Source organism: Crocodylus siamensis, chromosome 10 (genome assembly GCF_052110815.1).
Source record: "Crocodylus siamensis isolate JL-2025a chromosome 10, ASM5211081v1, whole genome shotgun sequence".
NCBI classification, from domain to species: domain Eukaryota; kingdom Metazoa; phylum Chordata; order Crocodylia; family Crocodylidae; genus Crocodylus; species Crocodylus siamensis.
This window is the reverse complement of record NC_143404.1, coordinates 41,741,039-41,767,216: the sequence shown is the minus strand read 5'-3', so window position 1 is coordinate 41,767,216 and position 26,178 is coordinate 41,741,039. Positions and strand designations below refer to the sequence as shown.

Here is a 26,178-nt window from a genome sequence, read left to right as displayed (position 1 = left end):
TGGACATCGGAGTCAGGAGTGGACTGGCCAAGTTTGCCGATGACACCAAACTTTGGGGCAAAGCATCCACGCCAGAAGATAGGCGGGTGATCCAGGCTGACCTGGACAAGCTCAGCAAATGGGCAGAGGAGAACCTGATGGTGTTTAACACCAAAAAATGCAAGGTTCTCCACCTTGGGAGGAAAAACCTGCAGCATCCTTATAGGCTCGGCAGTGCTACATTGGAGAGCACTACAGAAGAAAGAGACTTGGGGGTCATCACTGACCACAAGATGAACATGAGCCTCCAATGCGATGCTGTGGCTAGTAAAGCGACCAAAATGCTGGCTTGCATCCATAGATGCTTCTTGAGCAAATCCCGGGACGTCATTCTCCCCTTGTACTTGGCCTTGGTGAGGCCGCAGGTGGAGTACTGCGTCCAGTTTTGGGCTCCACAATTCAAAAAGGATGTGGAGAAGCTTGAGAGAGTCCAGAGGAGAGCCACGCGCATGATCAGAGGTCAGGAAAACAGATCTTACGATGACAGGCTGAGAGCCATGGGACTCTTTAGCCTGGAAAAGCATAGGTTCAGGGGTGATCTGATGGCCACCTATAAGTTTATCAGGGGTGACCACCAGGATCTGGGGGAACATTTGTTCACCAGAGCGCCCCAAGGGATGACGAGGTCGAACGGTCAGAAACTCCTGCAAGACCGTTTCAGGCTGGACATAAGGAAGAATTTCTTTACTGTCCGAGCCCCCAAGGTCTGGAACAGTCTGCCAGCGGAGGTGGTTCAAGATGCTTATCTTGCTGGGATCCTATGACCCCAGCTGACTTCCTGCCTTTTGGGCAGGGGGCTGGACTCGATCTCCTGAGGTCCCTTCCAGCCCTTAATGTCTATGAAATCTTGGGAGAAGGGCAGACAGGTTCCAATCCAGCTAGAGAGAAGCAGTGAGCAACCTTTGTTATTGCAGTTATCGAGGTCTGTCTTTTCTGTGTTATTTATTCAGAAAGGTAAACTGAGGTGTAGAAGAAGCCTTTCAAAAGTTTTTTGTCATATTTGCTGACTGGAGCTTGGTGCAACTGATGAGCTGTCCATAAAAACAGAAGGGGAGAGAACCTCAGAGAAGCCTGTTTTGCAAAGTCAGGGAACTGTGAGTGAGCGAGTGATGCAGTTAAGAAAATAACAGCTACGTGTAGAATTCCTTGTGGTGGGACCAACATTAGAGAGAAACAAGCCAAGCAGATGATGCCACAACAGCACAGGCAACAAAAATCTGGCTAACCAAAGGGTTCTCTGTTCCAGAGCCTCAGAACTCTCCATGAGGAGCAGGGAATAAGGCTAATAGTCAGAGCTTTCTAGAATTTATGCATTATACTTCTCACTAGATATGGAGCCACGTGGGCAGTTTCTGTAAGGTATCTTTGTAGTAATTTCCCTTGCAGTAATGTTATGCATGTACTGAATATGTCCATCTTCTTCCTTTTGTTTTCAAGGGGTTGGTGCCGTTTATGTTCGTCGTCGGCCCAGGGTAAGACTGGAACCCTTACAGAGCGGAGGAGGCCAGGAGAGAGGAATGCGGTCTGGGACTGTACCTACTCCTCTAGCAGTTGGCCTTGGAGCAGCATGTGAAGTGGCACAGCAAGAGATGGAGGTATATGGTATAACAATTCTGTTATACATTTTTATATAAGTGGTTAGCTGTGTCACTCTGAAGACAGGCAGAAAGCTAGGCAGAGTGTAGTACCTGAGAGAGTAACTGGTTCAGAGCGGTACTGGCTTTTGTGGGCAACAGGTCCATTCTTACCATCTGTCAAAGTAGATTGTTGCCAGTCCATTCCTAGCATGTGATGAAGTAGGTTGTGGCTACAAAAGTTAATGCCTCCCTCTAGTCTCTAAGGTGCTACCCTGTCTGTCTTCCTGCTTTTTTGCATATGATACAAGCAGGGTGCACTTATACCTTGTATGTGTGTCCTTGAGCCCCAAAACTCTCTACAGTCTGCTGCTTGATCACCAGGGATCCTGGTTTTCTGTGTTTAAAAAAATCCTAAATTTTCTGATTTAAAAAAACTAAAATCAGTGTTTTTCCCCAATTTAAAATGAAACCCCACTATATAAGCACTGGGGGCCAGGGCAACGCTGGGACTAGGGGGACAGTACACACATCCGCAGGAGGCCTCAAGTGCCTCTGCACAAACCCTCGTAGCATGGGGAACAAGCAGGAGGAACTCGCCGTCCTGATGGCTGACACCAGCCTGGACATAGTGGGGATCATGGAAACGTGGTGGGACTCTACGCATGACTGGGCGGTGAATGTCCAGGGCTATAGGTTGTACAGGAGGGACAGGATAGGAAGGAGAGGTGGGGGTGTGGCAGTCTATATCAAGGAGGAATACACATCCTCGTCAATTAGCAAGGAGTCAGAGGAGGGGTACTCTGAGGTGCTTTGGGTTAGAGTATAAGGCAGTCGAGGGGAGAGAGACTTAATGGTGGGGGTCTACTACAGACCTCCCAACCAGGGAGAAGAGCTTGACCAGGAATTCTTAGGTCAGCTCACAGAGGTAGTGAAGGCTAAAGATGTGGTAGTCATGGGGGACCTGAACTTCCCGGACATCTGCTGGGAGGAGCAGTCAGCCAGGTCTGACCGCTCACATAAGTTCTTAAACAGAGTGCAGGACCTCTTGTCTAACCCAGGAGATGCACAGCCCCACCAGGGGGGACACCTTGTTGGACCTAGTGCTGGCCACGGGTGATGACCTGGTGAGGGGGCTGCGGGTGCTCGACCACCTGGGTGACAGCGATCATCGCCTGCTGGAATTCACCATCCAGCGCAAGGTGGCAAAGGCATGCAGTAAGGCAGCAGCCCTAGACTTCAGGAGGGCAAACTTCAATGAGCTAAGGAGGATAGTTGGGGATGTGCTGAGGTCCCAGAGGGCAGGGGAGCCACGTGTCCAAGGAGAGCGGTTGCTCCTCAAGGAGGCGATCCTCCAAGCCCAAAGGAAGGTAATCCCAACGAGGACCAAAGGGAGCAGGAGACCACACAAGCCTCCGTGGCTCACCAAAAGAATCTGGGAATGTTTCCTTGCTAAAAAGGAGGCTTATACCCAATGGAAAGAAGGGATCATCACCAGGGATGACTTCTGCAGTTGCTTGGAGATGTAGGGGGACAGTTAGGAAGGCCAAGGCAGAGATGGAATTAGGACTAGCTTCTCAGATTAAGGACAATAAGAAGTCCTTTTTTAAATACGGGGCAAAAAGAAGGTTCCGGATAACGTGGGGCCCTTGCAGGACGCGTTGGGAAATTTGGTTGTCACACCAGACAACAAAGCTAACATGTTTAACGATTTCTTTGCCTCCGTCTTCCTAAGTAGGGACCAGAACAGTCACCTCCCTGCTGGGCCCCCCTCGGGCCCCAGGGGAGGCACACCTGGGGCAAAGGTTAGCGAGGAACTAGTTAGGGAGCTTCTGGAGGGGCTGGATGTATTCAAGTCAGCCAGCCCGGACAATCTCCACCCTAGAGTTCTAAAGGAATTGGCCGAGGTCATTGCAGGACCCCTGGCATGGCTTTAGAAGCACTGGTGGTGCTCTGGTGTGGTCCCAGAGGACTGGAAGAGGGCCAACGTGGTTCCCATCTTCAAAAAGGGGAGGAAGGAGGACCCAGGAAACTATAGGCCAGTTAGTCTAACCTCGATCCTAGGCAAGCTGTTTGAAAAAATTATGCTGGCACACATCCATGAGGGGCCAGCAGGGGACTGCATGCTTAGGGGCAACCAACATGGGTTCATCAGTGGCAGGTCCTGTCAGACCAACCTGGTGGCCTTCTACAATCAGATTACCAGATCATTAGATACAGGGGTAGCAGTGGACATAGTCTTCCTGGACTTCCGGAAGGCATTCGACACGGTCTCTCACCCTGTTCTCATTAAGAAACTGGGGGACTGTGGTGTCGACACCCACACAGTCAATTGGGTCGCCAACTGGCTGGAGGGCCACACCCAGAGGGTGGTAGTGGATGGGTCCTTCTCAACCTGGTAGGACGTGGGCAGTGGGGTTCCACAGCACTCGGTCCTCAGGCCTGCACTGTTCAACATCTTCATCAGCGATTTGGACGAGGGGGTAAAAAGCACCCTGTTCAAATTTGCTGATGACACTAAGATGTGGGGGGATGTGGGCACACTAGAAGGAAGCATCAGGCTACAGTCAGACTTAGACAGGTTACAAGGGTGGGCGGATGTGAATAGGATGGGATTCAACACAGACAAGTGCAAGGTGATACACCTGTGGAGGAACAACCGGCACCACACCTATAGGTTGGGGAACTCCCCTCTTCTCAGCACGGAGGCGGAAAAGGATCTTGGGGTCATTATTGACTCCAAGATGAACATGGGTCGGCAGTGTGGGGAGGCCGTCAGGAAGGCCAACCGTACCTTGGCATGCATCCACAGATGCATCTCGAGCAGGTCCAAAGAGGTGATCCTCCCCCTCTATGCAGCACTGGTCAGGATGCAGTTGGAGTACTGCGTCCAGTTCTGGGCGCCACACTTCAAGAGGGATGTGGACAGCATCGAGAGGGTCCAGACGAGGGCCACTTGCATGATCAGGGGACAGCAGGGCAGGCCCTATGAGGAGAGGCTACGGGACCTGAACCTGTTCAGCCTCCAAAAGAGAAGGCTGAGGGGGGGAACTAGTGGCATGTTATAAACTAGTCAGGGGGGATTAGCAGGCATTGGGGGAGTCGCTCTTCCCCCGTGCACTGCCAGGAGTGACCAGGAATAACGGTCACAAGCTGGGAGAGGGCAGGTTTAGGCTGGATATCAGGAAGCGCTACTTCACGGTCAGGGCGGCTAGGATCTGGAACCAACTTCCAAGAGAAGTGGTGCTGGCTCCTGCCCTGGGGGTTTTTAAGAGGAGGTTGGATGAACATCTTGCTGGGGTCGTTTGACCCCAGTATTCCCTGCCGTGGCAAGGGGTCGGACTAGATGATCTACTCAGGTCCCTTCTGACCCTAGAAACTATGAAACTATATAGGGGTGGGTGGGTGTGTGTGTGTGTGTCCGTTTAATACAATATTTTTTGATATATTGACAGTTTTTTAAAGCAAAATAGCCTGTCAGTATCTCAATAATTGTAACAACATAAATTTAAATTCCTATGTATTTTGGTGCTTGATTTTGGTTTTTTTATCACCGAAAATCAGAGCTCCATCTATCCCCTTTACTCACCAAGACGTGGGTACAGCTGCAGCTGTCCCCACTGTTGTTTTGTGGCACTAAGCAGCCCTGGTATGCTGGTGCCCCGCTTCTGCCAACACCATTGCCCCTCACTCCTGACCCACAGCCTCCTTTGGCCCACTGCAAGGGGCAGGTCAGGGCTGTGGAGAGCTACTGGCACGCCAACTGGCCTAGAGGCAGGGCCAGAGCCTAAAAGACGCTGAAGGTCCCCTCATCACTGCCAAGAGGGGATAGGTGGTCAGCCAGCATGTTGGAATGACGGAGACTGAAGCCCAGCCTTGTGATGGAAGGAATCTTATAAGGGAGTCAGAGAGATGGGGACAGTGACTGTGAGGGCATGTTTTGAGATGGAGGGTACAACAGAGTGCCCAGGAGTGAGTAGCCCAGGAAGAACATCCAGGAGCTCAGCAAGGGGAGGAAAGTCCAGGGCAGGTAGGCCTGCAGTTGGTCCTGGAGAATGACCTAAAACTACACCTTGCTGGGGTTAGATGGTGGGGCTGCCTGTGGCAGGGCAGTCCCCAGGAAATGCCACACCAGTGTTTCTTTAGTGAAAGGCAAGTATGGAGCACCAGAAACCCTCAGCCCCTGTTGCCTTATAGGTGACCCTGTGGAGGGGAAAGGCTAGGGGAGCACACCCTCAGAGAAGAGCACCAGGCTTGGGCAACAACACTGGGGCCAGGAGGGCCTGCGGCCCAGGGCCTGAGAAAGTGAGCCTTGGGCGGCAACATGGGCCAGGAGGGCCTGAGGCCCAATGCCTGAATAAGAGTGAGGTCTAGTGGAGAGGCCTGAATAAGAGTGAGGCTGACAGGGAGGTCCAGGCACGTTGACAGACATCTGAGGCTTAAGTGGGCCATAGCCTGAGTTAGGGGTCCGGGTATGTCAGCAGGCACCTGAGGCCTGAGTGGGCTGAAGACCAAGGGTGGAGTCCAGGCATGTCAACGGACACCTGATGCCCAAGGGGCACAAAGCCCAAAGCTGCAATGAGAAGGTGGAGCAGTGGCCCTAATGAGGGGGCAAAGTGTGAGGGGCAAGGAGCCTGATGAGAGGCAAAGAACCTAGAGAGTTGGCACAAGTAGAGGCCCCAGAGTGGAGGCACATGGCCCAGCTATGTCTAAGGACATGTGAGGCCAAATTGGGCCAGAGGCTGGGCCAAGGTATGCCTGAGAATGCCTAAGGCCAAGTTTGGGCCAGTTACTGAGTGCAGCCCAGCAACAAGGCTGGGGAAATTGGAAGTAATTTCTGGATGCCATCCATGAGCCATGGTAAAGGGGAAGTCAGAGCCGTGTATTATGCCCTTGGCATCAGGGCATTAAATAGGCAGCCTCCTGCATTTTCCATCTGTTTTTTTTTTCCCAATACATCAAGGTGTGGCAGACAAGTCAGGGCAGACTGCCCTAGACAGGTGGGCAGACCGACATTATGTCTGGTCCTGGGGATAGCCTTCTGTCACAGTGTGCATATGACTGTATGCAATGGCTATTTGTTTATTGGGGGTGCACCAATAGAGATTTTGGGGGCTGAGACCAATAGCTGATTTTTAAGGAGGCATACCAGCCAATACCAATCTGATTTCTGATACAACTGCGTGCAGCTGGTAAGTCTGTTATGGTGGATAGGGAGGGGAAGTGGGGAGAAAAGGTTTGGGGGGAGCAGATCAGTGCCCACTGCAGTGAGGGAGGAATGGGGCTGGGGTAGACAGTGCCCAGCTGGGGCAGGTTGAAGCGCTGGACAGAGCCATGGCTCATCTGGGAGGTATGGTGGGGTGGCTCCTGCTGCTGCATTCACCCCAGGGGGGCACGGAGGGGTGAGGGTGGGTCCCCACAGGGGAAGGACTGCAGCTGTAGGCTGGGGCCGGAGTTCAGTCTTCCTGGTGCGTGGGGAGGGGGTTGGGCTGGGGCTGTGCTTGGGGTGGATGGCAGTGGTGCTGGGATGGGGGTTATGGAGGGGGCTGCAGCCACCCCACATTTTTTCATAGCTCCGCCATAACCCCTTTCCCAGCACTGCCACCATCCACCTTGAGCACAGCCCCCACGTGTGGGAAGAGCCTAGTCCTGCCTCAGCCATCAGCTGCAGCCAATCCCACCCCCCAGCGTAGATCTGGGGGCACAGATCCCCCTCCCTCCCCCCCATGTCCTTCTGGGGCATGCACAGCAGCAGGAGCCACCCCCACAACCCCGTCCCATACCCCCAGGATGAGCCACAGCTCCGCTGTGTGCCCACCCCACCCTGGCTGGGCAGCAGCTGCCTCAGCTCCTGCCCCATTCCCTACCTCGCTGCAGGGGGGCGTTGATCTGCCTCTGCACCCCTTTCCTTCTACTATAACAGACTGACAAGCTGCTGGGCTGTGCCTCCTTGCTGTCTGTGTGCTGCACTGAGGCTGCACACATGCATGGGCATTTATCTGCTAAATTATTGGTCATATCAGGCCGATTTCTGATGCAATCAATTTTATTTATATTGGTGCGAATCCGATGTCAGAGCCATGTATTGGTGTACCTCTATTGTTTATGCATAAACAGTTCAGTTTTTATATTACATAAACAGTACAAAGTAGGCATTTGGGCAAAATTTTCAAATGCACCTAAATCCTGGTTTCAAAAGTGACAGAGAAGCTCAGTTTCATAAAGTCAGTAGAACTTAAATGACTTGCTTTGAAAAAATTTACACATGCACTAAAACAGTGGGGACTGACCTTTTTGGCAGGTGTTACCCATTAACATCATATCCTCCCTGAGTGCCACTCCAATCCCCTTTCTCTTCCCAGTCTGCTGCTCTGCTTTCAGCGGTATTGGGTGCTGTGCTGCCTGTCTCCTCTCTGATCTGCATGCCTCTTGCAGGGGCTGCCTGCGCCACTTGTGACCTGTGCCGCAAGTTGGCCACCCTTGTTCTAAAATATATCGCTGTTCATGAATACAATGGCCTATTCAAAATAGCATAGTATTTAATTTGCCCCTCAAAAAAAAAAAAATCCTGATTGCATCCAAGCTCAACTCACTGGGTGCATCTACATGAGACACTAACTGTGCAGTAGCTTAATAAATTGTACGGTAAGTAGTGCGTCATAGCATGGACAATGCTAGTGCGTTATTCCACAGTAGCATCACTAAAAAGGCATTCGCTGGCGCTACTGCACAGTAACTCCAGTTGTGCATTTATTTAGTACTTAATTATACAAGTACTATATTAAATATGCAGTAACTACTGCACATTAATGAATGTGTAGATGCGCCCACTGAGGCTTAAGTCACATCAGTGCTGTTGGGTTATTAATCTCAACTGAGGTTTTTGTTCCAAGTTAGTAAACTATTACTTAATGTGTTTGCCATACTCAAATGAGATGTCTCTCTCTGCTCTTATCCCACATGCAATATTTTGTAAATCAAAGGGGAATACAAGAAAACTTTGTATGGCCACAAAAAGGATATGCTTATAGATGCAAAAAAGCACTACTGAGATGCTGTGCCCACTCCGCGTGGGCTAGTTCATATATTGGAAGCTGCACATACTAGTAGTTGCATTAAAATTGCACTGCATATGACAGTAAGCCCTGAGCCAGACTTATTAAAAAAGTTAGTCTCAAATGGCTGGCGACTCTGCGCAATACGTAAAGGAGTGAAAGTTGTGTCCACTTGTCATATACTGATCTCTCTTCCTGTTTCTTTTATTAGTATGACCATAAACGAATCTCTTTATTGGCAAACCAACTAGTTACAAAAATAATGAAAGAAATTCCTGATGTGGTTATGAATGGAGATCCAGAACATCGCTATCCAGGTAAAAGTCGCAGAAATCTGATATTTTCTAGGGTTATAGAATCTATCAATATTTGCAGACTGTTTTATTTTTCATTTGGTTTCTTTTTTAAAAGCATCTGTCCCTAGTGGTTGTGCAGAAAACTTTCTAGGAGTAATATAATATGGTCAGTGCTGGAACATCTTCCTCAGATTTTAGGCAGCCTTATACTTTAGGTCTGAGATCTGTAAAATGCCCCATTCACTTTCAGTTTCACTGCTGCTCATTTTAACAATAATGTTATTTCTCTGGAAGCACTGGTGAATATGTGAGTTGGCTGGATGCTTGTTAAAGTTACTGAAATAGGAATTTGTATTTCAAGCCCTGCATTGAAAAGGATTCGTGTCCTTAGGGCTAAATCCCCAGAACATCTCTCCCTTTCATAGTTGCCAAAGCTCTTGCTACCTTTTATTCTGTTAAGGGAAAATTGGATGCTTCCTACCAGTTTGCCAGGTCCAGTTACAACCTACCAATATAAAAATCTATTTCAGTTTGAAAATTTAGTGGCAAGATAAGATTGATTTAAAATGTGAGGAGCTGGGATTTGTGTTGCATTTAATACCAGAAGGAATAACCAAGAGCAGATGGAGGTTAAGTAGAAACTACTACAGGAACGTCAGTCACGTCAGCAAATAAAGGTGTCAGGTCTAGTGGGCTGCAGACTCCTAGACCCAAATCTCTTGGATCTATATCCTGTTTCACAGATTCAGACCAAATGACTGAAATATACACTAGGGAAATCACTGCAGTTAGAAAAAAGAAGATAAATGCTTCCCGAGTCCAAGCAGTTGTTCCACAAATGCTACCAGGATTCCTCAGCCTTTTGTGCTCCTCCTCAGAGGAAATCTGAAAGATATGCAGACCCTTGAGCCTCTGCATTCACTATACTGAATCTACATCTGTATTCAGTGAATCCTGTGAAGATTGGGTCAGTGCTGTATAGTAGAGGACCCCTGCCCCCCAGCAGAGAGCCTGGGACTCTTGGTCACTTTAAGAGAGCAAGAGCTCAGGCACAGCCCTAAAGGGAAGGCAGGGCACAGCTGCAGCTGGGTTGTCATGACAGCTAGATAATGAATATAATTAGGGGTCACCTGATTGGAAGGGGGCAAGGCCAGAGAGATAAGGCAGCCCCTGAGACTGGTCATGCAGGCTAGCCTGGAACCTGAACAGGGAAGAGCTCTGCAGGGGTACCTGTGGCTGCACCATACTGGGAGCAGGCCAGGCATGCAGACAGCATGAGAAGCTGAGGCCTAGCCATGCTAATAGACCCAGAGTTGGGGTAGGACTTCATTATAGCCAGAAGGGCTTGTTTTGATTTCTGTTTGACCTGGTGCCTGGGGGCAGACCAGAAGGGTCTGGCATCTTTGGGGGACTAGGTACCTGCAGCTTTGTCTGTTGCCTGGAGGGACTGAGAGGGTCTGGTGCCCATGGGGGACTAGATACTGAAAGGGAAGACAGGGTGGTTTGAGGGGACTGTGAGGGGTGGCTTGGAGGTCCCATAACACCTGGGGGGTAGAGGGCTACTGATCCCTGAATGCCCGGCAGGGTGATCTTGTAGTGCCTGTCAGGGGTGGGGAGGTGGTGCACACCCAGAGGTGCAATCCTATAGAGTCCATGAGGAAAAATTTTTCTGTTAATGCCAGAGACACAGACTGGGGGCCAGTGGCCCAAAAGCCTAGGAAGGGCAGGACTTGGATTGGGGGCCAGAAGGGCCTGAGTCTGAGAAGGGCAAAGCTTGAGGGCAGAGAACCTAGTACTTGAGAATGGTGGAGACTGAGGTCAGGGGGCCCAGAGACAAAGGCCTTGGAAGGCCAGACAAGAAGCTGATAAGCCCAAAACTTGGTTTGGTCAGTGAATTAGAGCTAGAGGGGTTAGCAAGAGGAAAAGGGCAGAAGCTGAGAAGGCTGAAACCCAGTCCTGGAATGAGGATGGGCTTGCTCTAAGATCTGCAGGAGCCTCTCTCCTAATGAATCTTCACATCAAAGCCATGGTGGGTGACTAAGGGTGGGGGGACCCTAGAGTTGGAGCCAGGGCAGGAATTGCATAGCCACTGGGGGTGGGGAGTCATGGCTGCCTCTGGAACAGAATCCTGTCACACATCCCCCACACTATAAGCCCCAAATAAGCCTCCCTGTGTGGGACAGGATTTTCCTTGAATTCAGCTGACACCATTTTCTTAACTACAGGCTGCATCAATTTATCTTTTGCTTATGTGGAAGGTGAGAGTCTGCTGATGGCTCTGAAAGATGTGGCTCTGTCTTCAGGAAGGTAGGTGAGATACTGGATGCAGAAAAGGAAGCTTATGATAAATTACTCCTGGGAGGGGAAGGCCACCTACTGTTTGAATTGCAGACCTGGGAAAGGCTCTTCCATGACTTCTTGCATTTAGTTAGTCTGAGATGCAGCTATACCATTTCTCTCTAAAAATGTTTTTTTTTGGGATTCTAGATTGAATCCAATCAGCAGGATCCAGGTTTTCAATTTCCCCGTGGGAACATGGAGAAAACCACAGATTTCCCATCTTTATCAGAGAAAATGCAGATTTTCCCTTTTAGCAGAGAAACCCATGGGTTTCCCACTCGCAAAAAGCTCTGCAGACTGGCACAGTTCCAGTCTGCAAGAACTGATTGCAAAAGGGCTGGGAAACCCCCAGCCCTGCCCCAAGGGGGAGGGAGGGTGGGAGGGAAGAGTGAGGCCTGAGGCTTTTAGTCAGTCCCAAGGCTTACCTCTAGCTCACTTTCCTTCTGGAGCCTGTAATGTTAGGTAAGTGGGGCTTGCAGGGGGCTGGGGGTGTTGTGGGCCAGGGCTGGGGGGAAGCTGGCTGGGGGCTGAGGGAGTGGGGAGGTGTTGGTAAATGACACAGAGTGCCCGACTGGCTGCACATGAACTGCCAGCAGCGCTATCAGCCTGACCAGGCTCAGTGCCTCCATGTATGGCTTCCCTTAAGAGCCCATAGTGCCACTTGCAGTCCATGTACAGCTAGCCAGACACTCTGGCCAGGAGCGGGAGGTGTTGGTGAGAGCTATGGAGTGCCCGGCCAGCTGCACATGGACTGCGAGTGGCTCTATGAGCACTTAAGGGAAGCCATGTATGGAGGGCTGGGGAGAGCTGTGGGGGGACTTTAATTTTAATTATGGATTTTGGGGGTTTTATCAGAGAATTTGTGATTTTTTTTTTTTTTCTTTTTCTTTCTATTTTATCAGGGAAAACCAGGATCCCTGCTGATCGGTTGACAAGTAAAAAAGTAGTTTTTTCTAACTGTCAGTCTCGTAGGCTCAGTTAAAAATCTAAGAGCCCATCTTGACTGTCTTGTACATCATTATTGGTATAAAGATTCTCAATCCAAATGTGCCCCTAAATGTGCAACCTCTGGGCTTCAATAGGATTTCATATAACTAACAGCATAACTGTAACATGATAGGGTTAGACAGGTATCTTCACAAACTGCAGGTTCTTATGTTTGATGCATAAGCAAGATGAGAATCCAGTACAGAGCTGTGTTGGCTCTGCAAGACTGACACTAGTAAGGCCCCTGTATTGCTGAAGTCAGCAGCTCTTATGAACAGAGAGAACCTGAATAGTACTAAGGTACCATTTTTACTTCGCTTTTCAGAGCAAAGCAGTCTTTCAGATGTACGTTTTTTTAGGGGAGGTGTGCAGGTATCCATTTTATAAGCAGAGCATTTTGAAAGAAAAGGCCCTTTGAAATCTACTTAATTGAATACCACATTGCCAAGAGATCCTGCACTGAGAAATGTTATTTTAGCCCACCTTATGCAGGTTATGAATTATGATTCACCTGGTCATCTTGGAAATTATTAAGCTGCTTGTATGTCTGGCTATGGCTAATGCTAGTCATTTTTTTTCATTTGAAAGGCCACTCATTTGTTTTAATTTCTTTAAGAAGAAAAGAAAGGCCAGAGCATTTTTAATGTATTAAAATCCTCTTCAATTCTAATATTTTGTGTTTGAACTTTATAAATGCATCCCTTTTGTACCTCAGATTTCCTTGCTGTAAAACTGGGGTGGTGGTACTTGGCCATCTTTGTGTAGTTCTGACACACAAGTTCCTTGAAGTGCCGAGTATTGTAAATGGGTGATCTCACTCAGGATTCCTGTTTTTCATAAATGTTTCTCGCTCTCTGGATTCTGCTACTATTTGTGGGTTAAGCAGTAGTTGCCATTGCCAAGTTTGTTTTACAGATTAGTCCACTGGTACACTGTCACTTTTTACCTTGATTTGCTCTGAAAGATTTCTTTATTCTTTTTCTGTCTGTTGTCCAGATCTTCATTTCATGTTTACCTCTTTCAGCCTTGCTGTTGGGTGTTGGGGTGGTGTGGATGCTAAGGTGCATGGTTGATAGCCTAGAGGTTGCAAGTTTAAGGCCATAGCAAAGTGCTATGTCAGAGTCCAACAAATCCACAAATTCTGCTAAATACCTTGTAATAAGAATATAAAAAAGAAGGAAGCCCTGCTGCTGGCCGCATTTGAGCCAACCTGCTTTTTTTATCTGTCCTCATCTTCCTTTTTCTCACACTTTAACCTTATTACACTTGCCTTCTGCTGTTCCTTCTTTCCTGTTGCTGCTCCTGGAATTCCCCAACCTTGCAACAATTTCTGTTCATTTTCTCACCCCGGCTCCTTGTTTTAACTGGCTGTTTGGGCCAGGGTCTTGATGTAATTTTGTGATGAGTCATGGAAATCTAAGAGTCTAAAGGGAAAATATTATTTATTAGAGAGTATTGATGTAGTATGGAATGTTACTTTTTTCATTTTCATACACACATCCTAAATTGAAAGTTAAAATGTAAAATTATAATTTGGTTAGTGCTTGCACATCTGCCTCTCTGGAGCCATCCTATGTTTTACGAGCGATTGGGACCGACGAAGACTTGGCTCACTCTTCCATAAGGTAAGTACCATGAAACTTTGGACTCTTCCAAAGTCTGTTCCCTTTCCTAGACTGAAAACAGGATTTGTTTCTCTTATGCCACATGCGCTCACTATGTTATCACTTACAGGTCATATTTTTGTTTTAGATTTGGCATTGGTCGTTTTACTACAGAAGAAGAAGTAGACTACACTGTACAGAAATGCATACAGCATGTCAAAAGACTGAGGGAGATGAGGTGAGCCACTTCTCTAATGAGTGAGTGTAAAGGACACTGGATGCTGTAGGCTTCGTTTGGGTTTCCTCAAATTGTACTGATGGTGTGGTCCTCATTTTAGAAATGAGATCCATTTGACAAAGTACTTAAAATCTGGTGGCCCCTTTACACATAGCCACCCATTGTTGCTAATACCGGTGCTGACTTGGATGCTCTGAAAAGATGGATCAGTTCATACTTGCCCTGTGTCTTATACATGTCAGTGCTAGATATGGGATACTAACAGAGACAGATCTTTCATCTGACCTACATGACCATTCTTAGGGTACTATCAAAAGTGGAGCTAAGTTAAGTTAGCAATGAATGTGGTGTGTACAAGACTTTGGAGTAGAGAATTATCCTTTTAAAGAATTCTCCCATCTGCCTAGTGAACTCTTTGGAGATGAATCGTGCTTGTTGATTATTTTCAGTAATGCCATTTTTCTTGGTGTTCCAGATCAAATCTAATTTTTCTTTTTTTTTTCTTTTTGTCTTTACAGTCCTCTATGGGAAATGGTGCAGGATGGAATTGACCTCAAAAGCATTAAATGGACCCAGCACTAACAAGGCAGTTCAGTTCTAACCCTGGACTAGATGGATGTGAAGTCAAGTACATTGTGTACATTCCTGAGCAAAATCATGTGGCACTTTCTAAAATCAATTTCATTTTGATGGCTTGGGGTTTTCTAAAGCCTAAATCCTAAAATTAAAAAGGGGGTAAAATTTGGTTAGGACACTTCCATTTCACTATACATGTGCACAAAGAAAGTTGCACTCTGACCTGGTGTCCATGGAATTTTATTTTCTTATGTAAGAGTGTTGTTTCATCCTTTAGCCATGCTATTTCTTAGTACAGAAGAATTCCCCCCCCCCCCATTAGGAAATTCCTTCTTGGTACAGTATGTCTTCTGCAATTGCTCTGCTTACGGCAAAATTCTGTTACCAAGAAACTTGTTCCACTTTCGTGACTTATCTGCAACAGGGATATTAGTCTCAGTAGCAAACACCTGCTTTCTGTGTTATTTAGATAAATAGTCTGCTCAGAAATTAATTCTTTTACAGAAGACCAGTCAGCACTTCTGAAGGAAACTGAAATCTTAATTTATGGCCTTCTGGTGGTGGTGGATGCTCCATTGTGTTAATTATACCTTCAGAGTTAATCTGCATGCTGTTAAGAACCCTTTTTTTAACTAGAGGTTTTGCCTTTTCACTGCTACTTCTTTTGCAGTTTTACCTCTTTACATTTATTTTTTTCCTAATCCTCATACAGACCAGCATGGATTAACCCGATGCTGCCTCCTTTCTTTCCCAGTCCTAGGGTATGATGGTGCACTGTGTTCTCCCCATCGCTGTTTCTTTTCCATGAAGTCTATTTTCTTGAAAGTAAAGACATTAAACATTTTTTCTATTTCTTGGAGGGTTGCAGAATCCCATGGCTTGTTTGAATAGGAGTGGTGAGAGAGAAAGACACCAGTTGTAATTCACTGTAAATTTCCTAATGCTGTTTCTGTTTTCTTTTTGGTGATGGAGCCCTTTACTCCTCCCATTTAAGGATTTGATCATGTGCAATAGTCTTCTTAATGGGGCTAATTATCTTTTTCTTAGCTTTGTCTTTCTAATCTGAATATTTTGCTAGCAGGTACAGACATATGAAACTCAGTGGAGACTTCTTGATGCTTAACTCCCTTTTTATTGAAGACATGTAGGTATGGCATCTATTCTATTCAGTTAAAGGGCATCTTAATAACTAATTAATTAAACTTCAGTGTTTTAGCTCCTTACTTCATTAAGACATTTAGATAGAGAATTTAATGCTGTGTTCTAAAGTGCCTTTTTATTACCTGGCTTATGTGTATGCATACTACTTCTCAGAAAATAGCTGGTCCACAACTGAATGCTTTACTTGGCACAGGATCTAAGGCATCTTACTGGCATGTCTCCTGTTGTGGACAGTAAAAAACACCTCTTGTGTCTACCTCAGATGCTCACCACAAATGAAAGCACTCTCCTTGAAGCTAAATCTCACTCTGCAAGATGAGGCATATTGCAGAGTCCTCCGCAATCTGATCACATAGCCTTTGGCTTTATCACTTTTACCATCAGTGATAGATTTAGCCCTTTATAGTGGGTGCGGATATTGCTGGGTCATTTTTCATTTGAAGTGGTTACTGCCTTTACTAGTTCTAATATTGTAGTGATGGCCATTTGTAATGCATCATCATAAGCTTTTAAAGACTTTTCAGTTGTATATCTGGTTTTCAAAATAATTGTAATGTGTACTTTTTTCTGTGTAGCTTGTTTGTAACTTGCATACAGTTGCTGGAGTAACCATGTAATAATACTTTGCAAGCCTATTTTAAAAACTTATTTCTGTTAAATTGTTTTGCTCCCTAAATTATAAATCTTATATATAAGACTTAAATGTGATAATTTTCAGTCTTTGTGTTGGCACAGCTCAGGATAAGGCCGCAACCCTTTGCCCAACCGGACTGGGCTCTGGGGGTGCGAGTACACTTGATCTAGCCCCACCACCAAATTACCCAGTTCTCGCCTGCCATGACTTAATGTTGGCTGATACTTTAATCGGGAAGTGTTCAGTTCCACCACAACTTGTCTAGGATCCTCTTCCTAGCATCAGATCCTTCTTCTGGGGCTCCTACCTCCCCTACACTGCATGCGTGCGCCACCTTGGATCTGACTGGCGGACTTATTGGCTCATGGTCGCTTTGAGCCTGTCTCCCCTATATGATAGGCACCGGGGCCTGAACAGTCCCTTGTCAAAGTGTCATGAATATAAAAAGAACTACAGAAGACACAGGACATTTAACTTGAATTCAGGTAAGTCCTTTCAGTGCTTTAGGCCCTGCAGCCTACAGGTGGAGTCTTTTTGTTGCAGCGCACTCAGACCCAGAGGGCTGTAGAGGCTCTTCCCTTTTCACAGAGGCCTGTTCTCTCTGGAACAAAAAAGTAAGTAAAAAAAACAAAACGTGGCTAGGCTTGCCTCACTGTAGTGTGAAGGTCCCCCAGCCCTGGGCGCTTCCATGCTGGCTTAACACCTCTCAGCCAGGTCTGCGCACCTCTGGATGTGGGCCTTTTCTCAGCCCTAACTCGGTATGTGGGCCCTGGGTATGGGAGCATGGCATCCACCCCGCATCTCTCCCCTTTTCCTTGGCCCATTGCTGGTTCCTCCCCTTCTTGGTCTTGAGGTCGGGGTTCAGCCTGGCCGACTGCCCTCTGGCCAACACCACGAAACGGAAAAAATGGAAAAAACAAACCAGAACCTTAAACTGAGTATGGCTGCCTCTCCCATGGCCGGCTTGTCCCCGGCAAGGCTTCCTACCAGCTTCTACCGCTTTTCCTGCTGCAGGCTCAATGCTGGTGTCTCCTGGCTTACTGGAGTCCCTCTGAGCTCCTACATTAGCAAGCAGCCAGCTCCCTGTCCTCTGGAATCTGTCCTTCAGCCTCCCAGTGTTCTTGCATGTGGGTGCTCTCGCATGTGGGCGCTCTCTCCCCGCCCATCTTACACTCCCTCCAGTCTACATGGCAGGCCAGAAATACCCATGCAGCTGCAGAGCAGTCTGATTCAGACTGAACAGCTGCTGATAAAATGTGGTTCCTGCGGCATCGTTTTTCTTTCTGGTTTTGCTGGTTCTGGTGCAGCAGGCAGGTGGGTCTCCTGCTGTTGCAGGTTTGGGCAGGTTTTTTCCTCTCTTCTCCACGGTTTGGTGGCAGTTACATATTTGGAGAAAAACAGTATATAAAACTGGCTGTTACTTATTCTTCAGGTCTGTTTTGGATATTCAAAATTTTGAATGAAAACTTAAGAATAAACCTGTTCTGAATGTACTTGCCCTTTGGTCAATATCAGTGTCATCTCAAATGAAGAGGGATGATAAGCTTCCAGAGTGGTGCACCTGAAAAGAAGGAAATGGGGGAAAAAAAGTTATCCAGTCTATCCTGTACCTGCTTCTCAGTCATGGTGGGTAGGAGCCATGGAAGGGGGCAGAAACTGGAGTATCTTCCTAGTCAGATCCCTCTGAGTCCTTGATGGCCTTAGGGTTAACCCTGGAGTTGCTGGTGAAGTAAGGTTTCATTAATTCCCTGTCAGAATCTGTGATGGCTCCTAAATCATATGTGCAAGTCACCCTCTGAGCATCTGAGACCTGACTGACATCTTGGGCCTTCTTATACTGTGCTCTTAGCACTTTTTGGCCTTGTCAAAGCACTGCCAATCTTGGTTGCACCCCCAAGCAGCCATTTTGGAAGTAATACATTCATAGATGGCATGGGTATGGTGGCTTATCTGGAGTGAGTGTTAGGTGTCCCTTTCACCCTAGATGGCAAAAAGGTCCCTCACATCAGTCTGTTTCCAGTTAGTAGACAACTTCTGCTGCATCTATGAAGATAGTGGCACTAACATTGTGTGCACAGCTGCTGTTGACATGCTTGAAATGGGTCCTCAACACTGTTCCACTGTTCTGGGCAGGAGAGTCCCCCAGTTTGCCTCCAGCAAAATGAGGATACCTTTGTGCCTGCCAATAAAAAGTAGAGATCATAAGCCAGGCAGGTCTTATGACCCAGGAGTTCAGTGTAGTAGGTAAAGGAAACACATCCTCAGAGCACTGTGAGGGGTGGGGGTGGAAGCAAAGCACTGTGGGATGCCAGAAGACCCGCTGTCTACTGCTTTCTGTTGGAGCATGTGAAAATAACATGAAGCACTTCGCAACAAAGGAGCTGTTCCCGTTTCTTCTGGGAGGATGAGGGTCATATTTGAAATGCAGTGGCTGTATTTGAACTAATTCTGCTTAATCCAGTGCTTCTCAAAGTGGTGGTCTGCAGATTGGTGCCGGTCCACGAGCCACTGGTCGCCGGTCCGCAGCGAGCTGTCAGGAAAGAAAGAAATATATTTTCAGAAGCATAACGTTGATATGTCATAGCGCCACAGTTTGTACATTCCAACACTCCAGGTGATGTCACGTTGTGCAAGGTGAGAAAAGAGAAAGAAACAGCCGGTCGTGCATTTGTGTAGCGCTGTTGCACGCAGTTGCTGCCACCGGCTGAACCGGGCACCGGTCCCTGGGGGCCCACTGGAAAAAAAAATTGCCGGTCCGCCACATCAGATAGTTTGAGAAGCACTGATTTAATCCACTGCATATCTCCACTCTCACTTGCTAGAGCCCTTTAATGGTACTTGGAGAACTTCAAATGTTGTAGCAGTCCACGTCCTAAAGTATCAAGATTTGGGCATCTTTTCTATGGATATCCATTTCAGCATCCAATAATGAAAATGCATGCAAATCTGGGCAAAATGAAAATTTTTTTGAAGGTATACTTCCAGTCTTGTTGACAAGAGAAGTGAGATAGCAAAAAATACTGGAAGTGAACCATGGGCTGCAGACTCTGTGGCAACTGGGTTACAGCCTACCTGGCAGGAGAGAGCTTTTTCAAATGGGACACCCTATATTTCACAGATGAGTGAGGGGCCATTAATCTCAGTTGTAGACTGTATGGAGCAACAGTGTGGGCATTACATTTAATAATGTAAGGTGTTGGGGAGGTCAAAGGAAAATGCAAACTAAGTCTTGGTGTCTTAAGGAAAAAAAATGAACCAATGTGAAAAAGGAAGCAAGAAAAAGAAAAGTAAGGTAATTGTAACATTACCTTAATTGGTCATACTTTGTTTAGGAAGGATGAAATTTGGTGCAAGCAGTGGATGGCACTCTCCATTAGACACTATTGCCTGTTTTAGAGTTATCAGCAACTCAGAAGCACCAGATCATGAGAGTACATGGATTAATGTACTAACAAACCCCAAGAAAATATGTAGATTACGGTCTGTTAAAGATGGGAGCAGCCAGCACCAGTTACTTGCAGCTGCAGGACTGCACCATGCTTCACCTGTCCCCAGGGGTGACGCACAGCAGGTGCGTGGGGTTGCATGTGCGCCCCCTGAGTGCTGGTGCACCCCTTGTCCAGTTGCACTCCCTGTATAGCTGGTAGGCAAGGGGGCAGGTGGTAGTAACAGTACCCCCTTCCCAGTGAGTGCCAGCCGGGAAGCGGAGTTGCTACCAAAAGCTGCCACGCTGCTTCTGGAAGTGGCGTGGCCGCTTTTACAGCGAGTGTGATCAGCCAGCAGGATGGACCACTGGGGACCTCTCCCAGCCTCCCTCCCCCAGTCAGCAAGATAGGCCACCAGGGGACCCCCCCTGCCCAGTCACTGACTGGTGTCAGCGCATGCCCCCTGACACCCATGCCTATCCCCCTGCACCTGGGCTCACCCCAGCTCCTGAGTTGCACCATGCTGTTGTGCAGGCAGCTGCTCCCAGGGCCGTTCCAGCATGGGCTGGGGGTGAGTGAGGACAAGTGGAGCCCTAGGTGGTGTATGGCGCAGCACTCACCCCAGCCCTGGCTGCAGTGGCTCTGGGAGCAGCCAACACTAGCTGCTTGCACCAGGGCACGGTGCAGCCCAAGAGCAGAGGTGAGTGGGGACAGGCAAAGCACGGTGCAGCCCAGTGGCTGCAGGCAGCTGGTGCCAGCTGTTCCCAGGGCTGTTGCAGCGGGGCTGGGGTGAGTGCTGCTCTGTTCCCTCTGCTGCCTTGTGCAGCCCCGGGAATGGCACCATTCCCCCAGGCCCTTCCCTAGTCCCAGCCTCATTCCCTCCCCACCTCACTGCCATGGCAACCTATCCCTATTTGTTGAGTGTGGCCAGAGCTGGAGTGGTGGGGAGGGTGGGTAGAGTGGGGCCAGACCCAGAGCACCCGGGGGGGGGGGCTGGACCCCAAGTGGTGGGGACAATAGTCGGCTGGGCATGGACCCAGAGTAGTAGGGAGTTAAGCAGAGCTGGATCTGGAGTGGCTGGGCAGGGGGGGAGTGAGAAGTTGAGTGGGGCTGGACCCAGAGAGGTAGGTGGGTGGTATGGGGCTGGGGGGGGGTTGTCCCCCACCCCTCTGTCATCTTCATGGGCAATTTGCTAGTAAACACTTATGTCTGCCTGGCTACTGGCCCTCTGCACCATACAGATTCTCACCTATCCCATTTGGGAAGATTAAGGAGAGAAAAGTGGTGTACAAATTGGCAATAAGTTTTCTTGTATTTACAATTTTCCTCTCCGGTTTACATACCATATTGACACATGGCTTATTCCAACACATTTTATGATTGGTTTATTAAAAATGTTTGGTTCACTGAAACTTTGGGAACCAGACTGGACCAATTTCTCTGTAGTCTTAGAACATGTCAATTAGATGGTATTTATGTTCTTGTGAAAATTAAAATTTTTGGTAGAGAATTTCTCATCTCCTTCCTTCACTATCTTGGAATGCTGCTTTCCACTGTACTGTTTTCTTTTCACCTTGGTTTATGATTTTCACTGGCAAAGCTGCTTCATTCTTACAACTCAGAAATATAATGCAAATATTTCTATTACAGAAAAAGTATATCTGATATATTTGGTTGTATCAATCCTTATTACTACTAATGTTTTTAAGCTGAAGCTATATTATACTACAGTGGAAACACAAGAATGGCAAGAAACTAATGTAGCTACATAAGAAGCTTCTAGAATGCCTTGTGCAAAAGGAAAGTATACAGGCAATGGAAGTAGCAGGGAAGTAGCAAGAGACAAAAGGGACAAAATCAGTACGGCAAAGGTAAAAAGCAAGCTTTACCTGGTGAGGGAAGTTAAACACAATAAGAACTGTTGGCCAGAAAAGAAAAAGAAAGCTCTGGGTTTACTGTTAAATAAGCAGGGTGAACTCTTAACAGAAAATGTAAAGGTAGAGCTGCTCAACAGCTACTTTGCCTCAGTCTTCACACAAAATTAGGCTGCAACTAGACAGCTAATAAGGATTGTCATTCTAATATAATAAAGGGCTTAGTCCATCCATCTGTCTGTCCATAATGCTCTTTGGAGCACTCAGATTGGTTACTCAAACAACCAATCAGAGTACTCCAAGAACATTCTGGACAGGAGGCAGCAAAAAAGAGATAACAAAAAAGGCCAAAAACTCAGCTGAGCCTTTTGATGGGTAGGAATTAATTGAATAAGTGCTTAAGAGGGGAGAGCAAGGAAAAGGATGCTATCTTAAGCAGCAGTCTTAAAGGGCTGTCATAAAGAGGGAGAACACCTTTTCTCTCTTGCTGCAGACAGCAGGATGCAGACCACTGGCTAGAAGTTACAGCAAAGTAGGCTTATAGTAGATATCAGGAAAAAAAATCTTCACTTTTAGAACAGCAAAGCAGTGAAATAGACTGCCTAGAGATAACTGTGGAATCTCCATTTTTGGAGGAGTTCAAGAAGAGGGGTGCTTCCAAAAATATATTGGGGTAATTGATGGTACCCACATTCCCTTGTATCTGGTGCACATTGACTATCAACTGCAATGGATGAGGCTCCATTATGCTGCAGAGGGTCTTGGACCACTGAGGATAGCTTACCCCCAAGACTGTTGGGGGGCAGTTGAGGTATACAACACTAGGGTCTCCCACCTGCTGCCCGGCTGACATGAATGTTCCCCATAGCACTCCCAGCCCCAGATTGGAAGGGAGTAACTATCCCAGTCTTACTTGGAGATTTGGTCCATCCACTCCTCCCATAACTCTTGAAGGCTTACACCTGATACTGATACCAGGAAGGACCTCTTCAACTGGCTGAGCAGCTGCTGGGTGACTGGAGTGCATGTTTGAATGCATCAAAGCATAGAGGCAGCCACTGTGGGTGCATCTGGATGCCAGAGTGGTACATGTGCCAAATGGTAATTTCAGCCTGCATCTTGCATACCTGTGAAACCACTGGCTTGACCTTTCTGGAAGCCTGGAAAGTAAAGATCCAGAAGTTTGACAGCTGGAACCAGGCCCCAGAAACAGCCTTGTGAGCACCACAGATATGAGGGCCTTCTTGTCTGTGAGGCCCTGGCTAGCTCTTTCAGTGGTTCTGGGCTACAGAATGGGAAGAGGGCACAACCGTGTAAGGTTCAAATTAATGCAGATTTGACCAGTGCCAGATTTAGGCTTAAGCTACAGTTTAGAGCCTCATAATATGAGAGGCCTCTAAATAAGAAAAAAAAAAACCTGACTGGATATCAAGTTTTATAATAATCAGCTGGTAAATAAAGGAGATATGGGACAATGACTCTCTAAATATGGACATTTTCATTCTAATATGACAAAAATATATACAAACACTGGGTTATTTTAATCATATGGGGCCTCTTAAACTGGACATAGTTTATGGCCTCAGCATGTCATAATCCAACACTGAATTTGACTTTACATATGTGTGTACCAAATGCACTTCACATTAAACAATTATAACATGGAAATAGTGTGTGGGGTTCTGTAGCAAGGTTTGGGTTGCAGGAGCAGCTGTAACATCCCTCAGGGACCTTGCAGCCCTTTCCTGCTCCAGCTCTAGGGTGCCCTCCCCTTCTCACTTGCTCAGCACCCCTTAATGTATTTGTTTGATCAAAAGGGAAGATGCCTTAGGGTCCTAGAGCAAATCCCAGTTCTCCTAGTCACCAGCAGGTCCCTCCTGGACTTCACTGGTCTCCGTTCTGCCCCTCTCGAGCTAAATGTGTCCTCCTGACCTGCCCCTGCCCCCCACAGGGTACCAGTAACTTTAAGGGTTATTATGTGGGTTCCCCAATACCCATGCCTTACAGTTACTGTACTATTACTACCTTGTTAGGGCCTTGGCTTTCTCAGCCTCCACACATTTTCCTCTAGCTGCAAGCCTCCAGATTCAGGTCTGGCTACCTCAGCCTCAGCCTTGTCAGTCATTAGGATCTCTGAGCCTCTAGCCCCAATCCCACCCTTCCTTGGGAGCTGGGCCCCCTGGCCCTGGTTCTACCCTTTTCAGGCTGAGCCCCTTGGCCCAGTCTGGCTTTCACCCTTGCTAGTCTTCGGCCACTTTTTCCAAGCTTCCATCTTCTGGCTAAGCCTTCCCTGTGCCTTGAGTCCCTAGTAGAGCTCAAGACACTCCCATGCCCCCCAGACACAATTAGAACCTCCACCCTCCCCCAACAGTCGCAAACTCAAACCACCAGTTAAAACTAAAACCAAAAACATTCTGGCTATAACTAAGTCTCTAACCTGGCTACATACCAAAACTACCCAGCCATAGGCCTTAGTCTGCTACTAGTCCTCAATCCCTTCACTTGCTGCTTTCAGGCATACTATGCACAAGTCTCTCTCAGCAATAGGCTTTATATACATACAGACACACACATATGTATATAACCATGTAAAATATATATATATATACCAATCCTGTTACAGGAAAAAAAAAATATCGCACCCATACAAAGGCCCACCGGCCACCCATACCCATTATAATGTCTGCAACTGCATGCAAAACACACAAAATATACACACAGTCCTTTCTGGTATTTCACCAGAGTTCTTCCCTTTTCAGCCTCCAGGGCCAGACTGACTCCAGCCCTTGTTTCTCTCTCTCACAGGCCCTGCCCTTTTCCACTTAGGTGATGTCACAGAGCTGGCTGCAGGTGCCCTCTAATTAGAGTTTATCAACCGGTCTCCATGGAAGCTTACCTGTAGCAGTGCTTTGTCTCCCCTGGAGGACTCAAGACTACAATCCCATTGTGGAGCAGCTAGCCCTGCAATTGGCTTCCTATTGCTCACATGAGGATTGTCCTGCTTCCCTGGGCCTGTCTCCTGCAGCTTCTCCCTCACAGTCTTCCTCACCTGGGGCTCTCCCTCAGCTCTTGCTGCCTTAAAGTAACAGAGAGCATGAGGCACCCTTTGAAGAAGAAAAGTTCTATGAAAACATGAGAGAAGGGGATAAGGGTATTTCAACCTAGAGTGGAAGGAGGCATGCACTCCCTACAAGTGGCACACAAACAGCCCAGTACCCTTGCCAGCACCTTACCAAATCTATTTTACCTTTATTGTTTTTCAGAGGTTGAACTTTGCTGTCCTCTGTGGTCTAGAAAGACAGAAAACATTGTTAAGATCCCTTAACTCTGTATTAATATATATTTTTTCTCTTTTGTCTGTGAATAATGGTCTGGAGCCCAGAGTGATGGATTATTGGGGGTATGTTTAAGACTTTCTAGCTCAGATTGGAAACACATGTCATTAATGGGTGTATAACAGGGGTTCTCATTTGGAGACTGAATGGAATCAAGGGAGAAGGAAAGTTCTCTTTGGAATAAGAAATGGGATCCCTTCCACAATCATTTCAAAGCTAGTAGAATATATAACTAGTCAAATAGTAATGCTTTTTCATTATGAATTGCTTCTACTTTAAATCAGAGATGCCAAAGATGTAGCCCATGGACTGAATGTGGTCTGCAGAGCCCCATCATCTGCCAACCTCTCCCCCCACCCCGTGCTGCCCCTGGGTCTAGAGTTGACCCCCACACTGCATTCACCAGGCACCAGCCCAGCCCAGTGCACAGGGCCCAGGACATACTGCATGTGACAGCCACTCCATTTAACCCTGCACCTGTGCTGTATGTAGCACCCCCTAACCCACTCTGGGGGGGCCCTGTGCAGCACATGTCCCAGACTGGCCTAACACACGCTGGATCCTGCATGGGGAGTTGCAGTCCGTAAGGCCATTCAGTTAGGCCAAATGAATTTGACACCCCTGCTTCATATGCCGGTATTTTCCTAACTGTGATGCCTAGCGGTACTTTACCTGGAGGCGGAGGAAGGGCTTTCAGGTGCTTATGAAGTCTACTGGATTTTGCAGTTTAGAAGGCTAAGGGTGCCGGCGGGGCATCAGGCAGGCCCAGGACCGCGGGCGAAGGCGGAAAAGCACGGAGCTCAGCCCGGAAACCAGAGAGACGGAGGTCCCAAGCCCTCCAGAATCGCTAGTCCCGTCAGAGGGCAGAAGGGTAACGACCCGGAGCCGAGAACCCTTCTAGGGAGGCAGCCGCAGGCCGCCGCTTCCCAGCCTGTGGGGCGTGACGGAGATGGAGACGGTCGCGGCAGGGGCCGGCCAGGCAGCGCGACCTGGGGCACTAGCACCACGGCGCGCCGCCCCACACCTGCCGACACCAGCGG

General features: G+C 47.7%; 1 protein-coding gene and 1 long non-coding RNA gene across 6 annotated transcripts in view; one reads left to right on the top strand and one right to left on the bottom strand.

The window, feature by feature from the left end:
* NFS1 (NFS1 cysteine desulfurase) overlaps window positions 1–16,567 on the top strand; it is a 32,865-nt gene extending 16,298 nt beyond the window's left edge. The window contains exons 8-13 of one of the 3 annotated variants that reach the window (XM_090064148.1): window positions 1,477–1,634; window positions 8,880–8,985; window positions 11,190–11,271; window positions 13,833–13,916; window positions 14,044–14,133; window positions 14,652–16,567. In XM_090064148.1, coding sequence (XP_089920274.1) covers window positions 1,477–1,634; window positions 8,880–8,985; window positions 11,190–11,271; window positions 13,833–13,916; window positions 14,044–14,133; window positions 14,652–14,715 — 584 coding nt within the window. In that variant the 3' untranslated portion in view covers window positions 14,716–16,567. The other 2 variants (XM_090064150.1, XM_090064149.1) reach the window with 2 other exon arrangements.
* Window positions 15,849–26,109, bottom strand: LOC149856503 (uncharacterized). 3 transcript variants are annotated; one of them, XR_016444374.1, is made up of 4 exons: window positions 25,811–26,109; window positions 25,051–25,093; window positions 24,700–24,925; window positions 15,849–19,034 (listed from the first exon to the last, which is right to left on the bottom strand). It is a non-coding gene; the product is annotated as an uncharacterized LOC149856503 (long non-coding RNA). The 3 variants fall into 3 exon arrangements; XR_016444375.1 differs by having other exon boundaries at window positions 24,700–24,879; XR_016444373.1 differs by lacking the exon at window positions 24,700–24,925.
* Between the last annotated feature and the right edge of the window lie 69 nt (window positions 26,110–26,178).